Here is a 22,706-nt window from a genome sequence, read left to right on the forward strand (position 1 = left end):
TTGTGGTGAGGTAAAACTGGAAGTATAAATTCTTAGATTCTGTGTACTGTTCAGTGAAAAGGTTTCCAGATTCTCAATTAGTGGCTATGGTATCATTGTAAATTTTCTCTCCCAGAATGTTTTTGTTGTTTTTTACCCCATACCAATAATAGGTAGCATGAGGTGGAAAGGTATCACATTTAATTTTGTAAACAGTAAACTTTGTTTTTTTTATGGGAAAATAGTGGTTTAATCTTTAATTTCAATGCTTCGGTTCTGCATGTTTTTAAATGTAGGGAAGGAACTGTCATACATGGTGATTTTACAACAAAATTGTGTAGGAAGAATAAAAATCTGGAGCACAGCTAAGGAAGGGTAAACTAAGTACTTTTTGTGTAGTTAGTAAAAGGGAGTCTTCTTAAGATGCTGGTTAATGGGGTTTATTGTTTATCCAGAAGATTTGACCTTGTGAATTGACTTATTCTTCTCCAAGGCACTTGAGAGAAAAGACAACGATAGCAGTTACATCTAGAGGCTATTATGGATTGGAGGATGAGAAGGGAACTGCATGTACTTCAACAAGGCGTCGGTCAACACCGCGAAGTTTGGCAGGCTTGACAAGTGGAGTTTTTGAATCTATAATGGTTCAAGTTTTGAGACAGGAAGAACAGCTGAGAGCAAAAGAAGAAAAAAGGTAAATGTAAAAAAAAAAAATTAAGTTTCATGATATTCAAATTCCAGGAATTGTTTTTCAGAGAGTAGATGTAAAACTTTTGTATGCCCATATCAAATTTCCAAGTCCGTTTTAGTAGTTCGCTAAAATGCATTGTCACCATAGTATGAATGTGTAATGAGATATGACAATGAAATTTATTTAAAAATAGTTTTAAATTTCAAAGACAAATTACTTTAAAGCTATAAAAAATAATTTTTTTAAAAGATAGAATGCTTTCAAGATTTCTGTAAGTATAAGTGAACAATAAATCCTAAGTTAGAGGACTTTTATATAGATTTGTAGAGCTTTAGAATAGAATCACATACGTTAAAAATTAGAAATTTCAGAGATTATGTAGTTCAGGCATAACAAATATGTTTCACCTCTGCCAGTTCCTCCATTGGTATTAATTTCTGGAGTAACTGTGCGAATTTTGGGTTCATTAGGATAGAGTCTTATGCTCAACTAGGGTTACCTTTTAGGGTTTGGGAGCATAAAATAATGGCATTTACATAACTTATTTTATTTTACAAATAAGGAAACAAGGTCCTGGAGAATATACATGATTTGTCACATTTACTGGCAGAACAAAGACTGATGGTTTTTATACTAAATCAAATCTCAAACTATGTTAGGAGTAATTTTTTATGTAAAAGGGAAATGCTAATGCCACTCAAAGGCAATTTATAATATCTTGTGGTGGTTCTTAAAGTAATAAATATAACTTGCTTTGATATTTGTGGGAATAAAATTCAGACTTGAGAATCTCTATTATCATAACTTTTATAGCAGTGATTGAGAACTCATTGTGAAATACATTTTTCCTTGTTCAGAACTTATGGAACTATTCCAGGAAAGGGAGGTTTATAGAAAGGGATAAAGATCAGTCTGAAAGTAGTATACAGTAAATCTGAACAGAGAAAGATAAAAGAACGGATTGTAAGAGGAGAGAAATATAGTCGTCTAGATATCACTTAGGCATAAGGAGAGGTCACATTGTTCGGGGAATAATCAGTAAGAATTAATACCTTCCTTGATAGAGTGAGAACAAAGTAAGAGACAAAAAAAGGTGAGTCAGGAGGTAGTTGTAATAATAGAAATAGTAACAAGAAGAATGGTTAACATTTACCGAGTATGTCTATTTACCAGGTTTAGCTCAACATTTATCCTGAGGTACAGAGAGATTAACTACCTTGCCAGAGGTTAGACAGTTCTTGAATGGTGAAGTGTCAAGATTTGAACCCAGTGTCAAATGATAAAGTGTCAAGATTTGTCTTTGCTGGAAACAGCAAAGAAAATAGAAGAACTTGAAAGTGTGTTTTTCAGGCTTGGGAAAGAGCGGTGAGCTCTGGTTTTTGATAAGTTGTTTGAAGTGATGAGGAAAACATTAAACATCCAAGTGGAAATGGCCATTAGGATACTAGATATATGAATGAATCTTTTTTCCTTCTGTAATTCTACATGTTTATTTTGTACCTATGCTTAACATCAAATAAACATAGGTGGCTAAGACATGTGGAGAAAATCCTCCGTTAAATGACTTGGTAGCTATGATGATTTAATGGAGTAATATATATTAAACTATTTCTTTGGGTATGGTGTTAATTTTTTTTAATTATAAGTATTTTAAGTGTTGAACAAAGAATAGATAAAATTATAACAAAGTCCTTTGTACCCACAACCAGCAACTTTTAAAGAAATTTAACGTTACAGATAACAATCAAAATTCTGTCCTTTCCTTCCTGTCTCCAGAAGAAACCACTATCCTGATTTTTTTTGTTATCATTCCTGTGCCTTTTATTATTGAATTATAAGAGTTCTTTATATATTCTAGACGCAGGTCCTTTTTCAGATATAGACACATTTCTTCCTGTTTATGGACTGCATTTTCATTTTCATTACAGTGTCTTTTGAGAAAGAAAAGTTTTTTACTTTGGAATTCAGTTCATCAGGTTTTTTTCTTTGTTGTTTTGTTCTATTTGTAGCCTATCGAAGAAGGCTTCATTTAGTTTTAAAACTAAAACATGCTTTAGTTTTAACTGTTAGGGTCTATGTTCCATTTGAAGTTAAATATTTGATGTGAGGTAAGGGTCACATTTCCTTCTCCAATATGAATAGCCAGTTGTTCCAGTATCATCTGTTGAAAGAAAACACTATTCTTTCACCATTGAATTACCTTTATACTTTTGTTAAAATCAACTGAATATATATGTTTGTGAGTCTTTCTTGACTCTCTTCTGCTCCATTGATCCACATGTGTGTCCTTATACTAATACCACACTGACTTAATTACTGTAGTTTTAAATTAAGTAATATGAATATTCCAACTTTTTTTTTCAAAATTGTTTAGCTGTTCTAGGATCTTTGCATTTTCATATAATTGTAAAATTATACTGTAAATTTCTACAGAAAAAGAAAAATCCTGAGGGAATTTTGATTGGAATTGCGTGGAAGCAATCAGTCACTTTCTGGATAATTGATATCTTTATGGTATTAAATCTTCCAAGTCATGAAGGTGCTTTATCTCTCAATTTATTTAAGTTTTCTTTAATTTTTCTCAGCAATATTTTGAAGTTTTCAGTGTGTATGTATTTCACATTTTTGGTTGATTATATATCCCTACAGAGTTCACTCCTTTTGATGGAATTGTAAATCATTTTTTAAAATTAAATTTACAACATGAGTGGACCTTAAGAACATTATGCTGAGTGAGATTAGCCAGAAACAAAAGGACAGATACTGTATGGTCTCACTCATATGAGCTGACATTAGCGAATGAACTTGGAGCATTTCAATTCGTAACAGAGACCATCAGGTGATAGAAATAGGGTAGGTATTGGGTAATTGGAGCTAAAGGGATACAGATTGTGTAACAGGACTGACTGTAAAAATTCAGAAATGGATAGCACAATACTACTTAACTTTCATACAATAATGTTAGAACACTGAATGAAGCTGAATGTGAGAATGATAGAGGGAGGAGACCTGGGGGAACAAATGAAATCAGAAGGAAAGATAGACAATAAAGACTGAGATGGTATAATCTAGGAATGCCTAGAGTGTAAAAAAAAAAATTAACTTTGCAGTTGTTTGTGGCTAATACATATAGAAATACAGTTTATTTTAGAATGATGACTTTTGTCTATTTCTTTTCTGAGTTCTTTCAAATTTGCTTCGTGTAGTTTGAAAATCTCCTATTGGATGCATACGTATTTATGATTCTTACATATTTTTGATTGATTGTACCCCTTTTTTATTATATGTCCCTTTTTATTCCTGGTAATATTTCTTATTTAATATTCCATTTTTTATTCCTGGTAATATTTCTTATTTAATACTCCATTTTATCTCCACTGTTGGCTTATCAGTTATACCTCATTGCTTGATTTTTTTTCCACTGGTTTCTTTAGGGTTTACAATAGTTGCTTTAACTTATCACAGTCTATTTACCCTTTCCATCCTTTGTGCTGTGGTTGTCATACACTTTACTTCTACATGTTTTATAAATCCTAATATGTTATTTGCTTTAAGCAGTTATATTTTAAGGAAATTTTTAATTGAGGGGAAAAGCTTTATATTTATCCATACATTTACCCTTTTTAATATTCTTCCTTTTTATATTGATCCATGTCTCCATCTAGAAATCGTTTTTCTACTGCCTTAAAGAACTTCCTTTAACATTTCTTTTAATGTAGATCTGCCAGTGATTAATTCTGAGCTTTTTTACCTGAAAGTTTTTATTTTGCTTCACATTTTAAAGGAAGGATACTTTTTTGGGTATATAGGATTCTAGATTGACATTGTTTTTTAATCCAGACTTTTAAATGTGATGTTGTTGTCTTCTACCATGCATAGTTTCTGAAGTAGTCTGCTGTCATCCTTATGTTCCTCTATACATAATGTGTATTATTTCTCTGTCTGCTTTTAAGATTTTTTTCTTTATCAGTAGATTTCAGCAATTTGACTGTGCTGTGGGGTTATGTGTGTGTGCTTAGCTTGCTAAGGTTTCATTTTGTTTCTCTGATATTTGGGTTTTTGGTATTCTTCTCTGTGCTTCATTTTAGATAGTTTTTACTGCTACATTTTCACATTTGCTAATCTTTTCTTCTTTGGTGTCTATTCCATCAACGTATTATTTCAAAATTGTATTTTTTATCTTTATAAGTTACATTTACTTTATTTTAATATCTTCATTTCTTTCCTCATTATATTCGTGTTTTATTGTCCCTATCTGCTAACTCCGTTATCACTGCCATTTCTGAGCTATTCTGTTTACTTATCTTGTCTTCAGGTTATGTTATACTTTCTTGCTTCTTCTCATGTCCAATAATTTCTTTATTGGAAACTGGACAATGTGAATATTACCTTGTTAAATGTATGAATGTTTATTTACTTAATTTAAAGAGGGCTGAACTTTGTTCTGGCAGAAGGATAGGTTGCTTGTGAATCAGTTTGGTCCTTTCAGGTCCAGGTTTTAAACTTTTCTATGGTGGATCTAGAATTGCCTTCACTCAGGTTTTGCTCTCTTCTAAAGCATGACCCTTCTCAAGTCTCCACTGACTGTCCTGTGATGACTGAGGATTTGCCAGTACTGCTGGTTCAGCTCAGTTTTATGTCCCCACTTTGTCTAAGTTGTTACAATTTCCTTGTTGTTCTTGCCAAACTTTGTGGAGTATTGCTGTTTGAGTAGGAGGCTAGTACTCGGCAAAATTTCAAGAAGACCCTTTTGTAGAATTTGAAGTTTTCTTCTGTATAGCTTCCCTCTTCCTTCCAGGTTTCTTATTTTCCCCAAATGCCAAACTTTGTCTTCTTAACTCAGCTCTGAGTTAAGTTCTCCCTTGCCCACACTTACAGCCTAAAAATTGCTTGTAGTCAGAAACCTTGGGCAATTGTAGAGATGTCTTATTTGTTTTACTTCTCTCAGTAATCACAGTCCTGCACTATTTGTTGTTCAGTGTCAGAAAACATTTATTTCACATCTATTGTCCAATTTAGTAGTTATTTACAGTGGGAGGGTATATTTGGTCCAATTATTCTGTCATACCACAAAAAGAGTACACTTCATGCATTTTTTTTTGTTTTGACTGCATATGTATATTTTCATAGATATATATAACATTGTTTTGCATATCTCTAACTTTTTATAAAATAATTTTCTGTTTTCACTCAGCATTATGTGTCTGAGATTTCCCCTTGTTGAATATTTTGCTCTAGTCTGTTTTAATTGCTGCATAGTATTACATTATGTATATTACATTAAACAGTGTCACACATTCTCCATTTTCCTGATGAGGTGGACGTTTTGGGTTAATTTTAGTGTTTTTTGGGGGGTCGTAGATGTTACAGTGAATATATGTGTCTTAAGGATGGGTAGATATGTATATATATACACACACAACATGCACACGCACACATATATACAAATATACATCATGCCCACACATGCATATATGCGTATCATAATATATATCGCATGCCTATAATTGCATGTGACCTGTATATTTGATATATCATTTAAATTGTGTTTATTCATCCTGCTTTTAATCATATAGTTATGACAAGTTCTTTAATGTTTTGGTAAATGTTGCCATAGCTATAGAATGACAATAGTGTAGTCTTCTTAGAGTTGTGTTGAGGAAGCTAGTTATATCAGTAAAGTAGTTAATGTCAAATATGTTCTTTATAAAGTATTCAACAGATTATAACAATAAAACTTTTGTAGAGTAAGACTTTTTTTATTATGCATCATTAGCTTACAGAGTAAAGTTAATATATTTATTCTCCTTCCTGACAACATAAGAAACTTAGAACTTTTACTCTAGTCACTCTCCTTAAGTCTTAAGTATCATGGTTCTCTAATATTTTAGTTCTATTTGGCTCTATCCATGGTTGCCCATTATTGATAGTTCTCAAATTTTAGTCCTAGGGCCTCTACTTTTTCTTATGTTATACTGTCTTCTTATGTAAATCTTATCCACACCTGTCACTTTAATATTCACCTATATGCAGAGGACTCACAAATATACATCTTTTGGCCAAACCTTTACTCTGAGTTTCAAACTAAATTGCCTCCGTAGCATATTCTATGGTTGTGATGTCTATCATTGTCAATATCAGTGTCTGTCATCTGTCAGAAACAGGCTGCACAATTAAATTAGGATAATTCAAGGAGGGTTTATTTACAAAGGGAATGTTAAAAAAATGGGGTTGCTGTGAAGCAGAACCTTAAGAAATAAGCTGCAACCAGGGTGTAGAATTTATTTCATACTCTAGAGCATTTAGTGAATAGCCAGGAACTGTTTGGAACAACTGTTTGGGGGATTTCCATGACCAGACACACATTATACACCAGTCTGAAATGGGTGGAAAGAGCCAGTATCCCAGCACAGAACTATATGTAAGATCTTCCAAGCTGTAAAGGTTGATGCCCCTTCCCACTGGCACTGCCAACTATTCTGAAGTTATTACCCCATGGGAAACAGAAGTGTCTACTAGGAGCAAGGAAAGGTAGCTCAGCCAAGCTCCAACTGTGAATTTAATTAACAAATCTGGACTATTGAATACATACCCCAAGCACAGATAAATCCAGAGTAAGTATGAAAGGAACCCAGAGGTTTCTTTCCAGCAGAGAGGAGGCAGGGCTGACAAAAAACAGGCTTTCAAAGTGGGCTGAGCTCAAAGAAAAGTCAGAAGAGGGCTGTATTCCAAGAAAAGGGGCACATAGAGCTTCATACCAACTCTGGCTCTTGATTGGCGAACCCAGGTGCTGGGGACCAGCTCTTTCCTTCCTTCCCTCCCCTCCCCTCCCCTCCCCTCCCCTTCCCTCCCCTTCCCTCACCTCCTCCTCCTTCCTTCCTTCCTTCCTTCCTTCCTTCCTTCCTTCCTCCCTCCCTCCCTCCCTCCCTCCCTTCCTTCCTCCCTCCCTCCCCTCCTCCCCCCTCCCTCCCTCCCTCCCTCCCTCCCCTCCTCCCACCTCCCCCCCATTAAAGAAAGCCTCAGGGATTTTCAGTTGTCAGCTCTGCCCTAGAAAATGGCAGAGTTAAGGTATATCTGAAAGACAAAGTAATTAATCCCATGAAGGAGATCATTCCTAAAGGGCATATTTTCCCCTAAGAAAGTGGGGGGTGGGAGACAAGGCCCAGCACAACTTTTGGCTCTCATTCAGACAATTCAGACCATAAGGGCTGGAATACAGAAACAGCCAAAGCTACCTTAGCTTCAGGCTCTGTCTCAACCGTGCCCCTGGCAGGGACAGGGTCTGCTGAGAAGTAAAGGCACTGTACCACTTGACACCAATGCAGAGCTGTAGGCTGACTAATGCCACTTACTGGGCCGGATAGAAAAAAGCATAAAATTGGATGGCTTGACAGGAAAGACTGGCATTCTCTAGGTCTCATCCCCAGGAAACCTTGAAACTCATTATATCTTCTTCCTGAGTCCTGGAATTGTTTTGCCTGGGAAAATCTGATTGGGATTGATCTTGTCTGTCAGGGCAAGACCAAAACAAACCAAAACCAAAGGAAAAAAAAAAAAAGAGCTGAAAAATTCTGATAAGTTTATCAGAAGCTATGCTAGAGGTCTAAAATAAATTGAAGTGAATGTCAAAGAACAGAGAATGAAGCCAACCAACAAGAAAACTCTAAATAAAAGAGAAAAAAATGACCTCCAGAATAAACTAATCAAGTAAAGTAGATACCTAGACATCATCAAAAAATCACAAGTCATATTAGGAAGCACACAGATATGGCCCAGTAAAGGAAACAAACTAACGCTTCAAATGAGATGCAAAAAATGAAACAAATTAAAGATGTTCATAAACTCTTCTAAATCAAATCAACAAGTTGAAGGAAACTGTGGCAAAAGAGCTGAAGGATGTAGTGAAGACACAGGGTGACCATACAGAACAACTCAAAAGCTTGCAAAAACCAGTGGCAGAACTTACGGGAATGAAAGGCACAGTAGAAGAGATGAAAAACACAATAGAGACATACAATAGCATATTTGAAAAGGCAGAAGAAAGGATTAATGAACTAGAGGATGGACGTCTGAAATTCTAGACACAAAAGAACAGATGAGGAAAAGAGTGGAAAAATAGGAGCAGGGTTTCAGGGAATTGAATGATAACCTAAAAATGCATGAATATACATGCTATGGGTGCCCCAGAAGGAGAAGAGAAAGAAAAAGGGGCAGAAAGAATAATGGAGGAAATAATTACTGAAAAATTCCAACTCTTGTGAACGATAAAAAAGTACAGATACAAGAAGTGCAGAGTACCCCAACAGAATATATTCGAATTGACCTGTTCCAGAACACTTGCTAATCAGATTATCAGGTGTCAAAGACAAAGAATTCTTAAAGCACTAACAGAAAAGTGCTCTGTCACAAAGAAGGGAAGCTTGATAAAACCAGGTGCAGATTTCTTGCATAAACCATAGAGGCAAGAAGGCAGTAATATATATTTAAGATACTGAAAGAAAAACTGCCAACCAATATTCTATACTCAGCAAAACTTCCTTCAGAAGTGAGAGAGAGTTTAAAATATACTCGGAAAAAACAGACACTGAAAGAGATTGTGAACAAGAGACCTGCTCTGCAAGTAATACAGGAAGCACTACAGGCACATACAAAAAGACAGAAAAGAAAGGTCTGGAGAAGAGAATGGAAGTGAAGAGTATTATTTAGGGTTAAAAGAGACAGAGAGGGTAGAGCCCACCTCAGATGGATTCCGTCCCTCAAGAAATTCAGACCCCAGGGTCTGGAAAATTGAAGCAATTAAAGCCAGCCTACAACCTCTCCTCTGTCTTCACCACGCCTCCAGCAGGGAGAGTCTGCTGAAGTTAAAGGTACCGCATCACCTTATGCTGGTGAGACCCGCAGGCAGAAAAGCACCACATATTGAGCAGAATAGGGAAAACACAGAGTCCAGAGACTTCATAGCAAAGACTTTCAACCTCCTGGGTCTCACCCTCAGGGAAAACTGATACAGGTGACTCTTTCTTCCTGAGAAGAGGCCAGTTTGGTCTGGGGAAATCTGGCTGGGGTTTTTAATACCTAATTAGACCCCCGAAGTGGGTGGGGGTGGGGGGGAAGCACCATGCAGGCAGGGCAAGAAACAAGAAAACAACTGAAAAATTCTGATCTGTTAAATAAAACCTAAGTGAGAGGTCCAGAATAAGCTGAACTGAATGTCAAAGAACAGATAGACCAAGTCATCCAGCAAAAAAATCCTAGGTGAATAAAGTGAAAACAATCTCCAGAATAAACTGATTAAGGTAGTTAAATGCCTAGATGCCAGCAAAAAATAATGACTCACACTAGGAAAATTAAATGGCCCAAAGGAACAAACCACCAGTACAAATGAGATACAGTAGTTGAAACAATTAATTCAGAATGTTCGAACAGGCAAGGAAAACTTCTTCAAAAATTGAATCAATGAATTGAGGGAGGATATGAAGAAGACAAGGAATGAACAAAAAGAAGAAATCAAAAGTTTGAAAAAACAAATCACAGAACATATGGGAATGAAAGGCACGGTAGAAGAGATGAAAAAAACAATGGAAACCTACAATGTCAGATTTCAAGAGGCAGAAGATACAATTAGTGAACTGGAGGACAGAACATCTGAAATCTGACAAGCAAAAGAAAATAAAGGGAAAAGAATAGAAAAATATAAGCACAGACTCAGAGAATTGAATGACGACATGAAGTGCACAAATATACATGTTGTAGGTGTCACAGAAGGAGAAGATAAGGGAAAAGAAGGAGAAAAACTGATGGAGGAAATGATCGCTGAAAATTTCCCAGCTCTTATGAAAGACTTAAAATTACAGATTGCAGAAGTGCAGCATACCCCAAACAGAATGGATCCAAATAAATGTACTCCAAGGTACTTACTAATCAGAATGTCAGATGTCAAAGAGAAAGAGAAAATCTTGGAAGCAGAAAGAGAAAAGCAATCCATCACATACAAGGGAAGCCCAGTAAGACTATGCGTAGATTTCTCAGCAGAAACCATGGAGGTAAGAAGACAGGGAGATGATATATTTAAATTACTAAAAGAAAAAAACTGCCAACCAAGAATTCTGTATCAGCAAAATTGTCGTTCAAAAATTAGGGGGAAATTAAAACATTTTCAGGCAAAAATTGCAGAGAGAATTTGTGACCAAGAGACTGGCTCTGCAAGAAATACTAAAGGGAGCACTATAGACAGATATGAAAAGACAGGAGGGAGCAGTGTGGAGAAGAGGGTAAAAGTGAAGACTATCAGTGAAGGTAAAAGGAAGAAAAATTAGATATGACATATAAAATCCAAAAGGCAAAATGATAGAAGAAAGTACTACCTGTACAGTAATAACACTAAATGTTAATGGATTAAACTCCCTAATCACAAGACATAAACTGGCAGAATGAATTAAAAAACAGGACCCATCTATATGCCATTACAGGAAATACATCTTAGACTCAAGGATAGACATATGTTGAAAGTGAAAGGTTGGAAAAAGATACTTCATGCAAATAATAATCAGAAAAGCGCAGGAGTAGCTATACTAATATCCAACAAATTAGACTTCAAATGTAAAACAGTTTAAAGAGACAAAGAAGGACACTATGTATTAATAAAAGAAACAATCCAACAAGAAGGCATAACAATCATAAATATTTATGCACAGAGCCAGAATGCTCCAAAATACATGAGGCAAACACTGAAAAGAGAAATAGACGCATCTACCATAATAGGAGACTTCAGTTCCCCACTCTCGTCAGTAGACAGAACATCTAGACAGAGGATCCATACAGAAACAGGGAATTTGAATAATACAATAAATGAGCTATACTTAACTGACATTGATAAAACATTACACCCCACAACTCTCAAGTGCTCATGGATCATTCTCAAGGATAGACCATATGCTGGGTCACAAAGCAAGTCTCAATAAATTTTAAAAGATTGAAATCATACAAAGTATTTTCTCAGATCATACAGGAATGATGTTGGAAATCAATAATAGGCAGAGGGCCAAAAAATTCACAAATACATGGAGGCTTAACAACACACTCTTAAACAACCAGTGGGTCAAGGAAGAAATTACAAGAGAAATCAGTAAATATCTCGAGGCAAATGAAAATGAAAACAACATATCAAAATGTATGGGATGCAGCAAAGGCGGTGCTAAGAGGGAAATTTATTGCCTTAAATGCCTATATCGAAAAAGAAGAAAGGGCAAAAATCGAGGAATTAACTGTCCACTTGGAAGAACTAGAGAAAGAACAGCAAATTAACCCCAAAGCAAGCAAAAGGAAGAAATAATGAAGAGTAGGACAGAAATAAAATGAGAACATGGAAACAATTGAGAAAATCAACAAAACCAGAAGTTGGTTCTATGAGAAAATCAATAAAGTTGATGGACCATTAGCAAGGTTGACAAAAAGAAGAAGAGAGAGGATGCAAATAAATAAAATCAGAAACGGAAGAGGACATAACCACTGACCCCACAGAAATAAAGGAAGTAATGACAGGATCCTATGAACAACTTTATGCTAATAAATTCGACGATGTAGATGAAATGGACAACTTCCTAGAAAGGCATGAACGACCAACATTGACTCGAGAAGAAATAGACGTCCTCAGCAGACCAATCACAAGTAAAGGAATTCAATCAGTCATTAAGAAGCTCCCCAAAAAGAAAAGTCCAGGACCAGACGGCTTCACATGTGAATTCTGCCGAACATTCCAGGAAGAATTGGTACCAATCCTGCTTAAACTCTTCAAAGAAATTGTAGTATTTCTATACAGTTGTAATAAACAATCTGAAGGGGAAATCACGAAAGAATTTCCATTTACAATTGCAACCAAAAGAATAAAATATTGAGGAATAAATTTAACTAAGGAGACAAAAGATCTATACAAAGAAAATTTCAAGAAATTGTTAAAAGAAATCACAGAAGGCCTAAATAAATGGAAGGGCATATACCGTGTTCATGGATTGGAAGACTAAATATAGTTAAGATGTCAATTCGACCTAAATTGATTTACAGATTCAATTCAATACCAATTAAAATCCCAATAACTTACTTTTCAGAAATTGAAAAACCAATAAGCAAATTTATCTGGAAGGGCAGGGTGCCCTGAATAGCTAAAAGTATTCTGAGAAAAAAAAATGAAGTCGGGGGTCTCACGCTCCCTGACTTTAAGGTATATTATGAAGCTACAGTGGTCAAAACAGCATGGTACTGGCATAAAGATAGATATACTGACCAATGGAATAGAATATAGTGTTCAGATATAGACCCTCTCATCTATGGACAGTTGATCTTTGATAAGGCAGTCAAGCCAACTCACCTGGGATAGAACAGTCTCTTCAATAAATGGTACCTATAGAACTGGATATCCATATGCAAAAGAATTAAAGAGGATCCATATGTCACACCCTATACAAAAATTAACTCAAAATGAATCAAAGGATTAAATATTGTATCTAAGACCATAAAACTGTTAGAAGAAAATGTAGGGAAATACCTTATAAATCTTATAGTAGGAGGTGGTTACCTAAACCTTGCACCAAAACCATGAGCATTGAAGAAAGAAAGAAAGAAATGGAAACTCTTCAAAATTAAACACTTTTGTACATCGAAGACCTTCATCAAGAAAGTGAAAAGACAGCCTATACAATGGGAGACAATATTTGGAAACAATATCAGATAAAGTCCTAGTATCCAGAATATATAAAGAGATTGTTCAGCTCAACAACAAAAAGACAGGTAGCCCAGTTAAAAAATGGGCAAAAGACTTGAACAGATACTTCTCAGAAGAAGAAATACACATGGCCAAAAGGCACATGAAAAGATGCTCAACTTCTCTGGCTATTAGGGAAATGTAAATCAAAACCACAATGAGATATCATCTCACACCCACCAGAATGGCCATTATCAATAAAACAGAAAACGACAAGTGCTTGAGAGGATGTGGAGAAAGAGGCACACTTATTCACTGTTGGTGGATTTGTCAAATGGTACAACTGCTCTGGAATGCAGTTTGGCGGGTTCTCAGGAAGCTAAGTATAGAATTGCCATATGACCTGGCAATACCATTGCTCAACTCAGAGAGCATGAGGGCAAGGACACAAACGGACATTTGCACACCAATGTTTATAGCAGCATTACTTACAGTTGCCAACAGATGAAAACAGCCAAAATGTCCATCAACAGACAAGTGGCTAAACAAGCTGTGGTATATACATAGGATGGAATATTATACAGTTGTAAGACAATAAAGTTATGAACTTATGAATGAGATTAGCCAGAAACAAAAGGACAAATACTGTTTGTGCTGGTTTGAAAGGAAATATGCCCCCTAGAAAATCCATGTTTTAACCAAAACCCTGTTTCGCAGAGTAATCCCTGTTCAATATTGTATGTTTGAAATTGTGATTGGCTTGTCTCCCTGGATGACGTGATATAGTCAGGAGTGGTTGTTAAAATGGATTAGGTGACAACGTGTGTCCACCCATTTGGGTGGTCTTGATTGGTTTACTGGAGTCCTATAAAAGGAAACATTTTGGAGAAAGAGATTCAGAGAGAGCAAAGACTGCAGCACCACAAAGCAGAGAGTCCACCAGCCAGCAACCTTTGGAGATGAAGAAGGAAAACGCTTCCCAGGGATCTTCATGAAACTGGAAGCCAGGAGAGAAAGCTAGCGGATGACTCCGTGTTTGCCATGTGCCTTTCCAGCTGAGAGAGAAGCCCTGACTGTGTTCGCCATGTGCCCTTCCACTTGAGAGACAAACCCTGAACTTCACTGGCCTTCTTGAACCAAAGTATCTTTCCCTGGATGCCTTTGATTGGACATTTCTATAGACTTGTTTTAATTGGACATTTTCTCGGCCTTAGAACTGTGAACAAGCAACTTATTAAATCCCCCCTTTTAAAAGCCATTCTGTTTCTGGTATATTGCATTCCGGCAGCTAGCAAACTAGAACACTGTATGATCTCACTGACATGAACTGACATTAGTGAATTAACTTGGAGAATTTTAATTGGTAACAGAGACCATCAGGAAATAGAAATAGGGTAAGATATTGGGTAATTGGAGCTGAAGGGATACAGATTGTGCAACCGGACTGACTAAAAATTCAGAAATGGATAGCACAATACTATGTAACTGTAATACAATAATGTTAGTGTAAGAATTCGAGAGTTTTGCCACACGAAGGAGGACTCCAAGAGACGTTCTCTCATGCAACACGCAAGGGGTTTATTTACCACACATGCGTGGGGCTCACTGAACACGCAGGAGCAGAGAGCCCCGAGCCTGGGTTTGGGGAAGCTTTTAAGGGGTAGGAGGAGGGGGGTGAGGGTCGAGCATGGGTCACAGGTGCTGCTTCATGCAAGAAGCAGATAACAAACATTTTGCAAGAAGCAGACAACAAACATTTTGCAAGAAGCAGATAACAAACATTTTGCAAGAAGCAGATAACAAACATTTTGCAAGAAGCAGATAACAAACATTTTTCGCGCATGAGTCATGGGAGCTGCTTCATGCAAGAAGCAGCTGTCTCGTTGTGCAAAACTCCCTTACTCAACCTTCTCAGTTGCATTCTTAGATAAACTTCCTCTGGCAGTTACAACCTTGCGTAACCAAGGCAGCAGATAACCTTGCATAACCAAGGCAGCAGATAACCTTGCATAACCAAGGCAGCAGATAACCGCCCCTGGGAAGTTCCGGGTTGTTTTTCTTAGCCTGATGGGGCCCATAACTCTTTTCTTTACAATTCTTAACTCACACCAAATGCATAGCAGTGAATATAAAATGACACAAATGCTTTTGCTGGATATTTCTGTCATTCAGAAGCTAAAATATATGTAAATAGCTAAATTAAGCAAGAAAAATTAGCTACTGTTAAGCTTTATAAAATCCTTCTTTATAGTTAGAACACTGAATGAAGCTGAATGTGAGAATGATGGAGGAGGGCTGGGGGCAGAAAGGAAATCAGAAAGAAAGATAGACAATAAAGCCTGAGATGGTATAATCTAGGAATGCCTACAGTGTATAAAAATAGTGAGTAAATTTACAAATTTGAAAATGATTTTGCATGAGATAGAACAAAGGAATATCTGTAATGCAGGGTGTTGATAATAGATGGTAATTAATATTAAAAAATTTTAACTTCTGCTTGAGACTAAAACAAAAATTGTTTATTTGGTACAAAATTTGTATTTTGACTTGTGCAGTTCTTAATATAACTTATGTGGACAGCTTAATTGAACAGCATAAGTGCATGGATATTGTAGATTTGTCCAGAGTGATGCCCCAATAAGTCCCAGAGTGATTTGAACAGTGAGTCAAAAAATATTTGCAAATTCTCCTTGGGGGATTGGTGAGAAAGAGGGAAAATTCAACTTCCCCAAGTGGAGAATTTTTGATATTCTCACAAGCAGTCCGGACAACCAAAACAATAGTCTGAGTCTCCAATCTTGGGGTTTGTTCATATGAAACTTAACCCCACAAATGATATGTCACACCTACTTAAAATTAGGCCTAAGAATCACCCCCAAGAGAACCTTTTTTGTTACTCAGATGTGACCTCTCTCTCCAGCCAACACAACAAGCAAACTCACTGCCCTCCCCCTCTCTACGTGGGACATGACTCCCTGGGGTGTGGACCTTCCTGGCAATGTGGGACAGAAATCCTAGAATGAGCTGGGACTCGGCATCAAGGGATTGAGAAAACCTTCTCGACCAAAAAGGGGAGGAGTGAAATGAGACAAAATGAAGTGTCAATGGCTGAGAGATTCCAGACAGAGTTGAGAGGTTATCCTGGAGATTATTTTTACACATTAAATAGATATCACCTTGTTAGTCAAGATGTAATGGAGAGGCTGGAGGGAACTGCCTGAAAATGTAGACCTGTGTTCCCGTAGCCATGTTTCTTGCAGGTGATTGTATAATGATATAGCTTTCACAATATAACTGTGTGATTATGAAAACCTTGTATCTGATGCTTCTTTTATCTACCTTATCAACAGATGAGTAAAGCATACAGAATAAAAATAAATAATAGGAACAAACGTTAAAATAAATTTAGTAGATTGAAATGGTAGTCATCAGTGGAAGGGAGGGGTAAGGGGTATGGTATTTATGAATTTTTTTCTGTTGTCTTTTTATTTTTTCTGAATTGACACAAATGTTCTAAGAAATGATCATGATGAATATGCAGCTATGTGGTGATATTGTGAATTACTGATTATATATGTAGAATGAAATGATCATATGTTAATGTTTGCATGTGTTATATTTTGAAAAAATTAAAAAATTAATTTAAAAAAGTAAAAAAGAGAGAGAAAGAAAAAAGTGATGTACAAAAGTCTGAAAGACAAAATGGTAGAAGAAAGTACTGATTGTACATTAATAACATCAGACATTAATGGATTAAACTCCCCAATCAAAACACGTAGACTCACGGAATGGATTGAAAAACAGGACCCATCTATATGCTATCTACAACAGACTCACTTTAGACACAAGAACAAAAATAGGTTCAAAATGGAATGGTATATAAGAGGAATTTCACACAGATAGCAACCCAAAAAGAGCAGGAATAGCTGTACTAATATCCGATAAATTAGACTTCAAATATAAAACAATTAAAAGAGACAAAGAAGAAGACTGTATATTAATAATAGGAGGTAATTCATCAAGAAGACATAACAGTCTTGAATATTTATGCACTGAGCCAGAGCGTCCCAAGATACGTGAGCACACACTGATAGCACTAAAGGGAGATGTAGACACTTCTGCAATAGTTGGAGAATATTTAAGAGGCTTTCTTGATGAAAACACTTCGAAGAATGGGAATAGAAGAAAACTGCATCTGTATGATAAAGAGAATATATAAAAAGCTACAGTAACATCGTACTCCATGGGGAAAGACTGAAAGCTTTCCCTCCAAGATCAGGAACAAGATAAGGATGCCCACTGTCACCACTGTTATTCCACATTGTGCTAAAAGGCCTAGCTAGAGCAGTTCAGCAAGAAGAAGAAATAAATGTTATCCAACCTGGAAAGGAAGAAATAAAACTTACCTGTTTGCAGATGACATTATCATTTATGTAGACAAATTTTAAGCAATCTACAATAAAGCTATTAGAGCTAATAAATGAGTATAGCAAAGTGACAGGATACAAGATTAACACACAAAAATCAGTAGCATTTCTGTATACTACTAAGGAGCAATCTAAGGAGGAAATAAAGAAACAACATTCAGTTTATAATAGCAACGACAAGAATCAGTGTTTAGGGATTAATTTAACAAGGATGTAAAAGACTTGTATACAGAAAACTACAAGAACTTTCTAAAAGAAATCAACAATGGCCTGAATAAATGGAAGAATATACTGTGGATTAGAAAACTAAATGTAGTTCAAATGTCAGTTCTACACAGATTGATTCATAGATTCAGTGCAACACCTATTAAAATCACAACTTATTTTTCAAAAATAGAAAAACCAATAACCAAAATTACTTAAAAGTGCCAGGTACCCTAAATGGCTAAAAATATATTGAGAAATAAAAAGGAAGTGGAAAGTCTCACATTACCTGACTTTAAAATATGTTGCAAGTCTACAGTGGTAAAAACAGCATGGCACTGGCATAAAGTTAGGTAAACTAACCAATGGAATCAAATTGATTGCTCAGAAATAGACCCTCTCATCTATGGACAAAGCTATCAAATTTAGGCAACTGGGACAGAGTAGCCTCTCAACAAATGGTGCTTGGATATCCAAAAGAGTGAAAGAGGCCCACTACCTCACACCTTATACAAAAATGAACTCAAAAATGGGTCAAAGACCTAAGCATTAAGCTAAGACCATAAAACTTTTAGAAGAAAATATAGAGAAATACCTTCAGGATCTTGTTATAGGAGGTAGTTTCCTAGATTAACACCTAAAGCATGAGCAATGAAAGAAGAAATAGATGAATGAAATCTCCTCAAAATTGAATAATTTTGTACATCAGATGACTTTGTCAGAAAAGTAAAATGTCAGCCTACACAATGGGAGACAATATTTGAAAACCACATATTGGATAAGGGTAGTATCCAAAATATTTGAAGAGTTCCTATAACTTGACCATAAAAAGATGAAACAACCCAATTAAAAAATAGGCAAAGAAATGGACAGATGCTTTTCCAAACAGGAAATACAACTTTCTCAAAAACATATGAAAAGATGCTCAAGTTCACTAACTATTAGGAAGTTACAAATCAAAACCACAATGCGATATCATTTCATATTTACTTGAATGGCCACTTTCAAAAAACACAGAAAACTACAGTTGCTGGAGACAATGTGCAGAAAGGGTTTCACTTATTCACTGTTAGTGGAAATGTAGAATAGTGCAACCACTCTGGAAGGTAGTTTGGCAGTTCCTCAGGAAGCTAAGTATAGAATTTTCATATGATCCAGCAATCCCATTACTAGGTACATACTTGGCACAACTGAAGGCAGGGATGCAAACAGATATTCGTACACTGGTGTTTATAGCAGCATTATTTATGATTGCCAGAGATGGAAAGAGCCCAAATGTCCATCAACAGATGAGTGGATAAGCAAGCTGTGGTATGTACATATTATGGAATATTACACAGTTGTAAGATGAAATAAAGTTATGACACACGCATTGACATGGATGAACCCTGAGAACATTATGCTGAGTGAAATTAGCCAGAAACAAAAGGACAAATACTATATGGTCTCACTGATATGAGCTAAAGTAATGAGCAAACCCTGACGGTTTAAATGTTATCAGAAGATAGAAAGAGGGTAGAGATTGGGCATTTGAGACTTAAGGAATACAGAATGTTCAACAGGATTGATTGTAAAGATCCAGAAATGGATAGCATAATACACTATGATGGTAGCACAATATTGTAAGTATAATGAACAAAGTTGAGTGTATGATTGGAAGAGGAGGACTAGGGGTATGTATGACCCTAGAAGGAACAAGAGGATAAAAACTGGGACTGTATAAATTAGCAAAATCTAGAGTGGAGAATGAAGGTGATTAAATGTACAAATATACAGAAGTTTATACAAGAGTGAGAACAAGTGAATGTCACTATTGCAAGGTATTGAAAATGGGATAGTATATGGAAAAGATGCAATCAGTGCAAATTAGAGCCTATAGTTAACAATAGCATTGTAATATGCTTCCATTAATTGTAGCAAAGGCAATATACCAAAGTTAAATAGCAGTAAGAGGGGGATATGAGGGAGGGTTATGGGATTTGTGTTGTTTCTTTTAATTTTTTTTAAATCTTCTTTATTTTTTAAAGAAGTGGAAATGTTCTCATATAGATTATGGTGATGAATGTATGGCTATGTAATCATACTGGGAGCCATTGATTGTTCATTTACGATGGATTGTATGGTGTGTGAATAAAACTGTTTACAAAATAAGAGAAAGATACAAGTGCTGGAGAAGATGTGAAGAGAGAAATACACCTATTTACTGTTGGTAGAGAAGTAGAGTGGTGCGCCCCTCTGGAGGGCAGGGTGGTTGTTCCACAGTAAACTAAGTATAGGGTTGCTATATGATCCTGCAAACTTGTTATTTAGTATATACGTGGAAGAACTGAAAACAGGAACATGTATACACATCTGCACACTGGAGTTTTAAGTAGCATTATTCAGTTTGCAATGAATGGAGGTGGCCTAAGGGCATGTTGATGGATGAACAGAAGGGCAAACTGTGGTGCATACATACAAAGGAATACTGAGTGCTGTAAAAAAGAATGAAGTTGTGAGTCATGCAAGTAGGTGAATAAACCATGAGGACATATATTGAGTAAAATAAGCCAGACAAATATTGTAAGGCCTCGCTAATATAAATGAAATATAATGAGCAAATGTTGAGAATTGGATTCAAGAACATAGGTTATCAAAAGATAGAACGTGGGCAGAGATTGGAAAATCATCCATTAAGGAATACAGAATGTTGAATAAAGCTTATTGTAAAGGTTCCTAAATTGTAAGCTTTTGTAATTGTCACATCTGTTCCTGAGTTTTGATTGGTATTTTTAAATTCTGAGATGCTGAGCTCTTTGTTTATAGCCTGGTCATTCCCTGGAACTTTGGTCATTCCCTGGAACTTTGGGTATCTATGTGACATCTGAGACTCAGAGTTAGAATTCTGCAGCTCTGAAAGTCAGCATTGCTCCATAGAACAACTGTGAAAGAAGCTGAAAATGAGATCAGACTTTGATTAGAGAAATGAATGAAATGGACTTGTTTACAATTAAGGTAAATCAGAATACAGGATAAAAGAAAATATGTACTGTATTTTAAAACTTCAACTTCTGTGTAAGTCTAAAGGAAGAGATGTTTATTTGGTGCAAAATTTGTATTTTCTATAGCACCGAGTATCTCTGTACAGGTTAATGTAATACCCTGATACATCCCAGAGTAATTTGGGCAGAAAATAAAAAAATATTTGCAAAGTCCCCTTGAGGGAATGGGGGGAAATGTAGAAATATTAAAGTTCCCCACCTGCGGAATTCCTGGTATTCGCAAGCATTAGGGACTCCCAATTTAATATGGCGAGCCCTCGATCTTGGGACTTGCCCTTATGAAACCTAATCCTGCAAAGGAGAAGCTAAGCCTACTTATAATTATGCCTGAAAGCCAACCTCAGAGAACCTCTTTTGTTACTCAGATGTGACCTCTTTCTTAGCCAACTTTGCAGATAAACACACTACCCACCCCCACACCCACCCCCCTGTGGAACATGACTCTTAGGAATGAGTCTGGCCCTGGTATCATGGGATTCAGAATGTCCTTCTTGGCCAAAAGGGGGAAAAGAAATGGAACAAGAAAAAGTTTCAGTGGTTAAGAGAGTTCAGATAGTGTTGAGAGGTTATTCTCTTGCATTATATAGATAGTTTTCTAGTTTCTAGTGTATTAGAATAACTAGAAGGAAATACCTGAAAATGTTGAACTGTAATCCAGTAGCTTTGATTCTTGATGATAATTGTATAATTATATATAGCTTATATCATGTGACTTTGTGATTGTGAAAACCTGTGACCAACACTCTGTTTATCCAGTATGGGCATATGAGTAATAAAATAAAGACAAAAAAAATGAATATTGGGGGAGTAAAGGATATGGGATGTTTGGGTTGTTCTCTTCAATTTTAACTTGTTTTAGGTTTCTTTTTTGAAGTAATGAAAATTTCTAAAATTGATTCTGGTGATGAATGCATATCTAAATGATACCGTGAGACATTTAATACTTGAATGGATTATATGGTATGTGAAAATATCTCAGTAAAATTGCATTAAAAAAAGAAGAAGAATGAAAGTAGGCTGCATCCAGGGCACGTGGAAGGGGGTAGTTACTGGCTCCCAGGAGAACTTTAAAGGTTAGAGTCTGTTTTGTGAGGATACATTCTATTGAAAGATGTAGCCCAAGGCAATTTGACAAAGAGGGCATCAAGGTAATAAATTCCTCACCCCACTTTCCTGTCTTTCTTTAATCACCTAACAGTGCTCCCTATTCACTGAAACCAAGGGTACCAGAGGACAGATTGCCCTTGTTGAAGACACATTTTTACAGTGAAGGCTGGAGACTAGATCTGAAACAAAAGATTGATTGGATCTACAATTAACTGTGAAAGCATGGTCTTTCCACCTAAAATTTGATTTTATTCTAGTGATCATCAATTAGGTTATGCAAGTTAAAAACTTGGGATTCATCCTTTACATTTTCCTCTCCCTCACACACATATCTAATCCATCCCCAAATCCTCATGATTTTATTTCCTAAATCTCTCTTGAATTTGCCTACTTTTAAAAATCTCAGCCCCCATCCAATTTTTTCATCTCCCTTAGATTTCTGTTATCTTCTCTTAAGTGACTTTATAGACTACAGTCTGTTTTCCACATTAAAGGTAGAGTGATCTTTTCAAAATGAAAATTTGATCATGCCACTCACCTATCTCATCACCTTTCCCCTT

The 22,706-nt window shown here is 36.1% G+C and overlaps 1 protein-coding gene across 8 annotated transcripts in view; it reads left to right on the plus strand.

Annotated features, from left to right (window-relative positions):
- Positions 1-22,706, plus strand: part of BRD10 (bromodomain containing 10) — a 116,629-nt gene that overhangs the window by 35,065 nt on the left and 58,858 nt on the right. For 5 of the 8 annotated variants that reach the window (XM_077148234.1, XM_077148236.1, XM_077148235.1 and 2 more), the window contains exon 2: positions 473-673. The exons of 1 other annotated variant lie outside the window; for it this stretch is intronic. In XM_077148234.1, coding sequence (XP_077004349.1) covers positions 473-673 — 201 coding nt within the window. Of the gene's footprint in view, positions 1-472; positions 674-19,982; positions 20,993-22,706 lie in introns of those variants that run through there. 2 more of the 8 variants (XM_077148240.1, XM_077148241.1) reach the window with 2 other exon arrangements.

The sequence above is a fragment of the Tamandua tetradactyla genome, chromosome 2 (genome assembly GCF_023851605.1).
Source record: "Tamandua tetradactyla isolate mTamTet1 chromosome 2, mTamTet1.pri, whole genome shotgun sequence".
Lineage (NCBI taxonomy): Eukaryota > Metazoa > Chordata > Mammalia > Pilosa > Myrmecophagidae > Tamandua > Tamandua tetradactyla.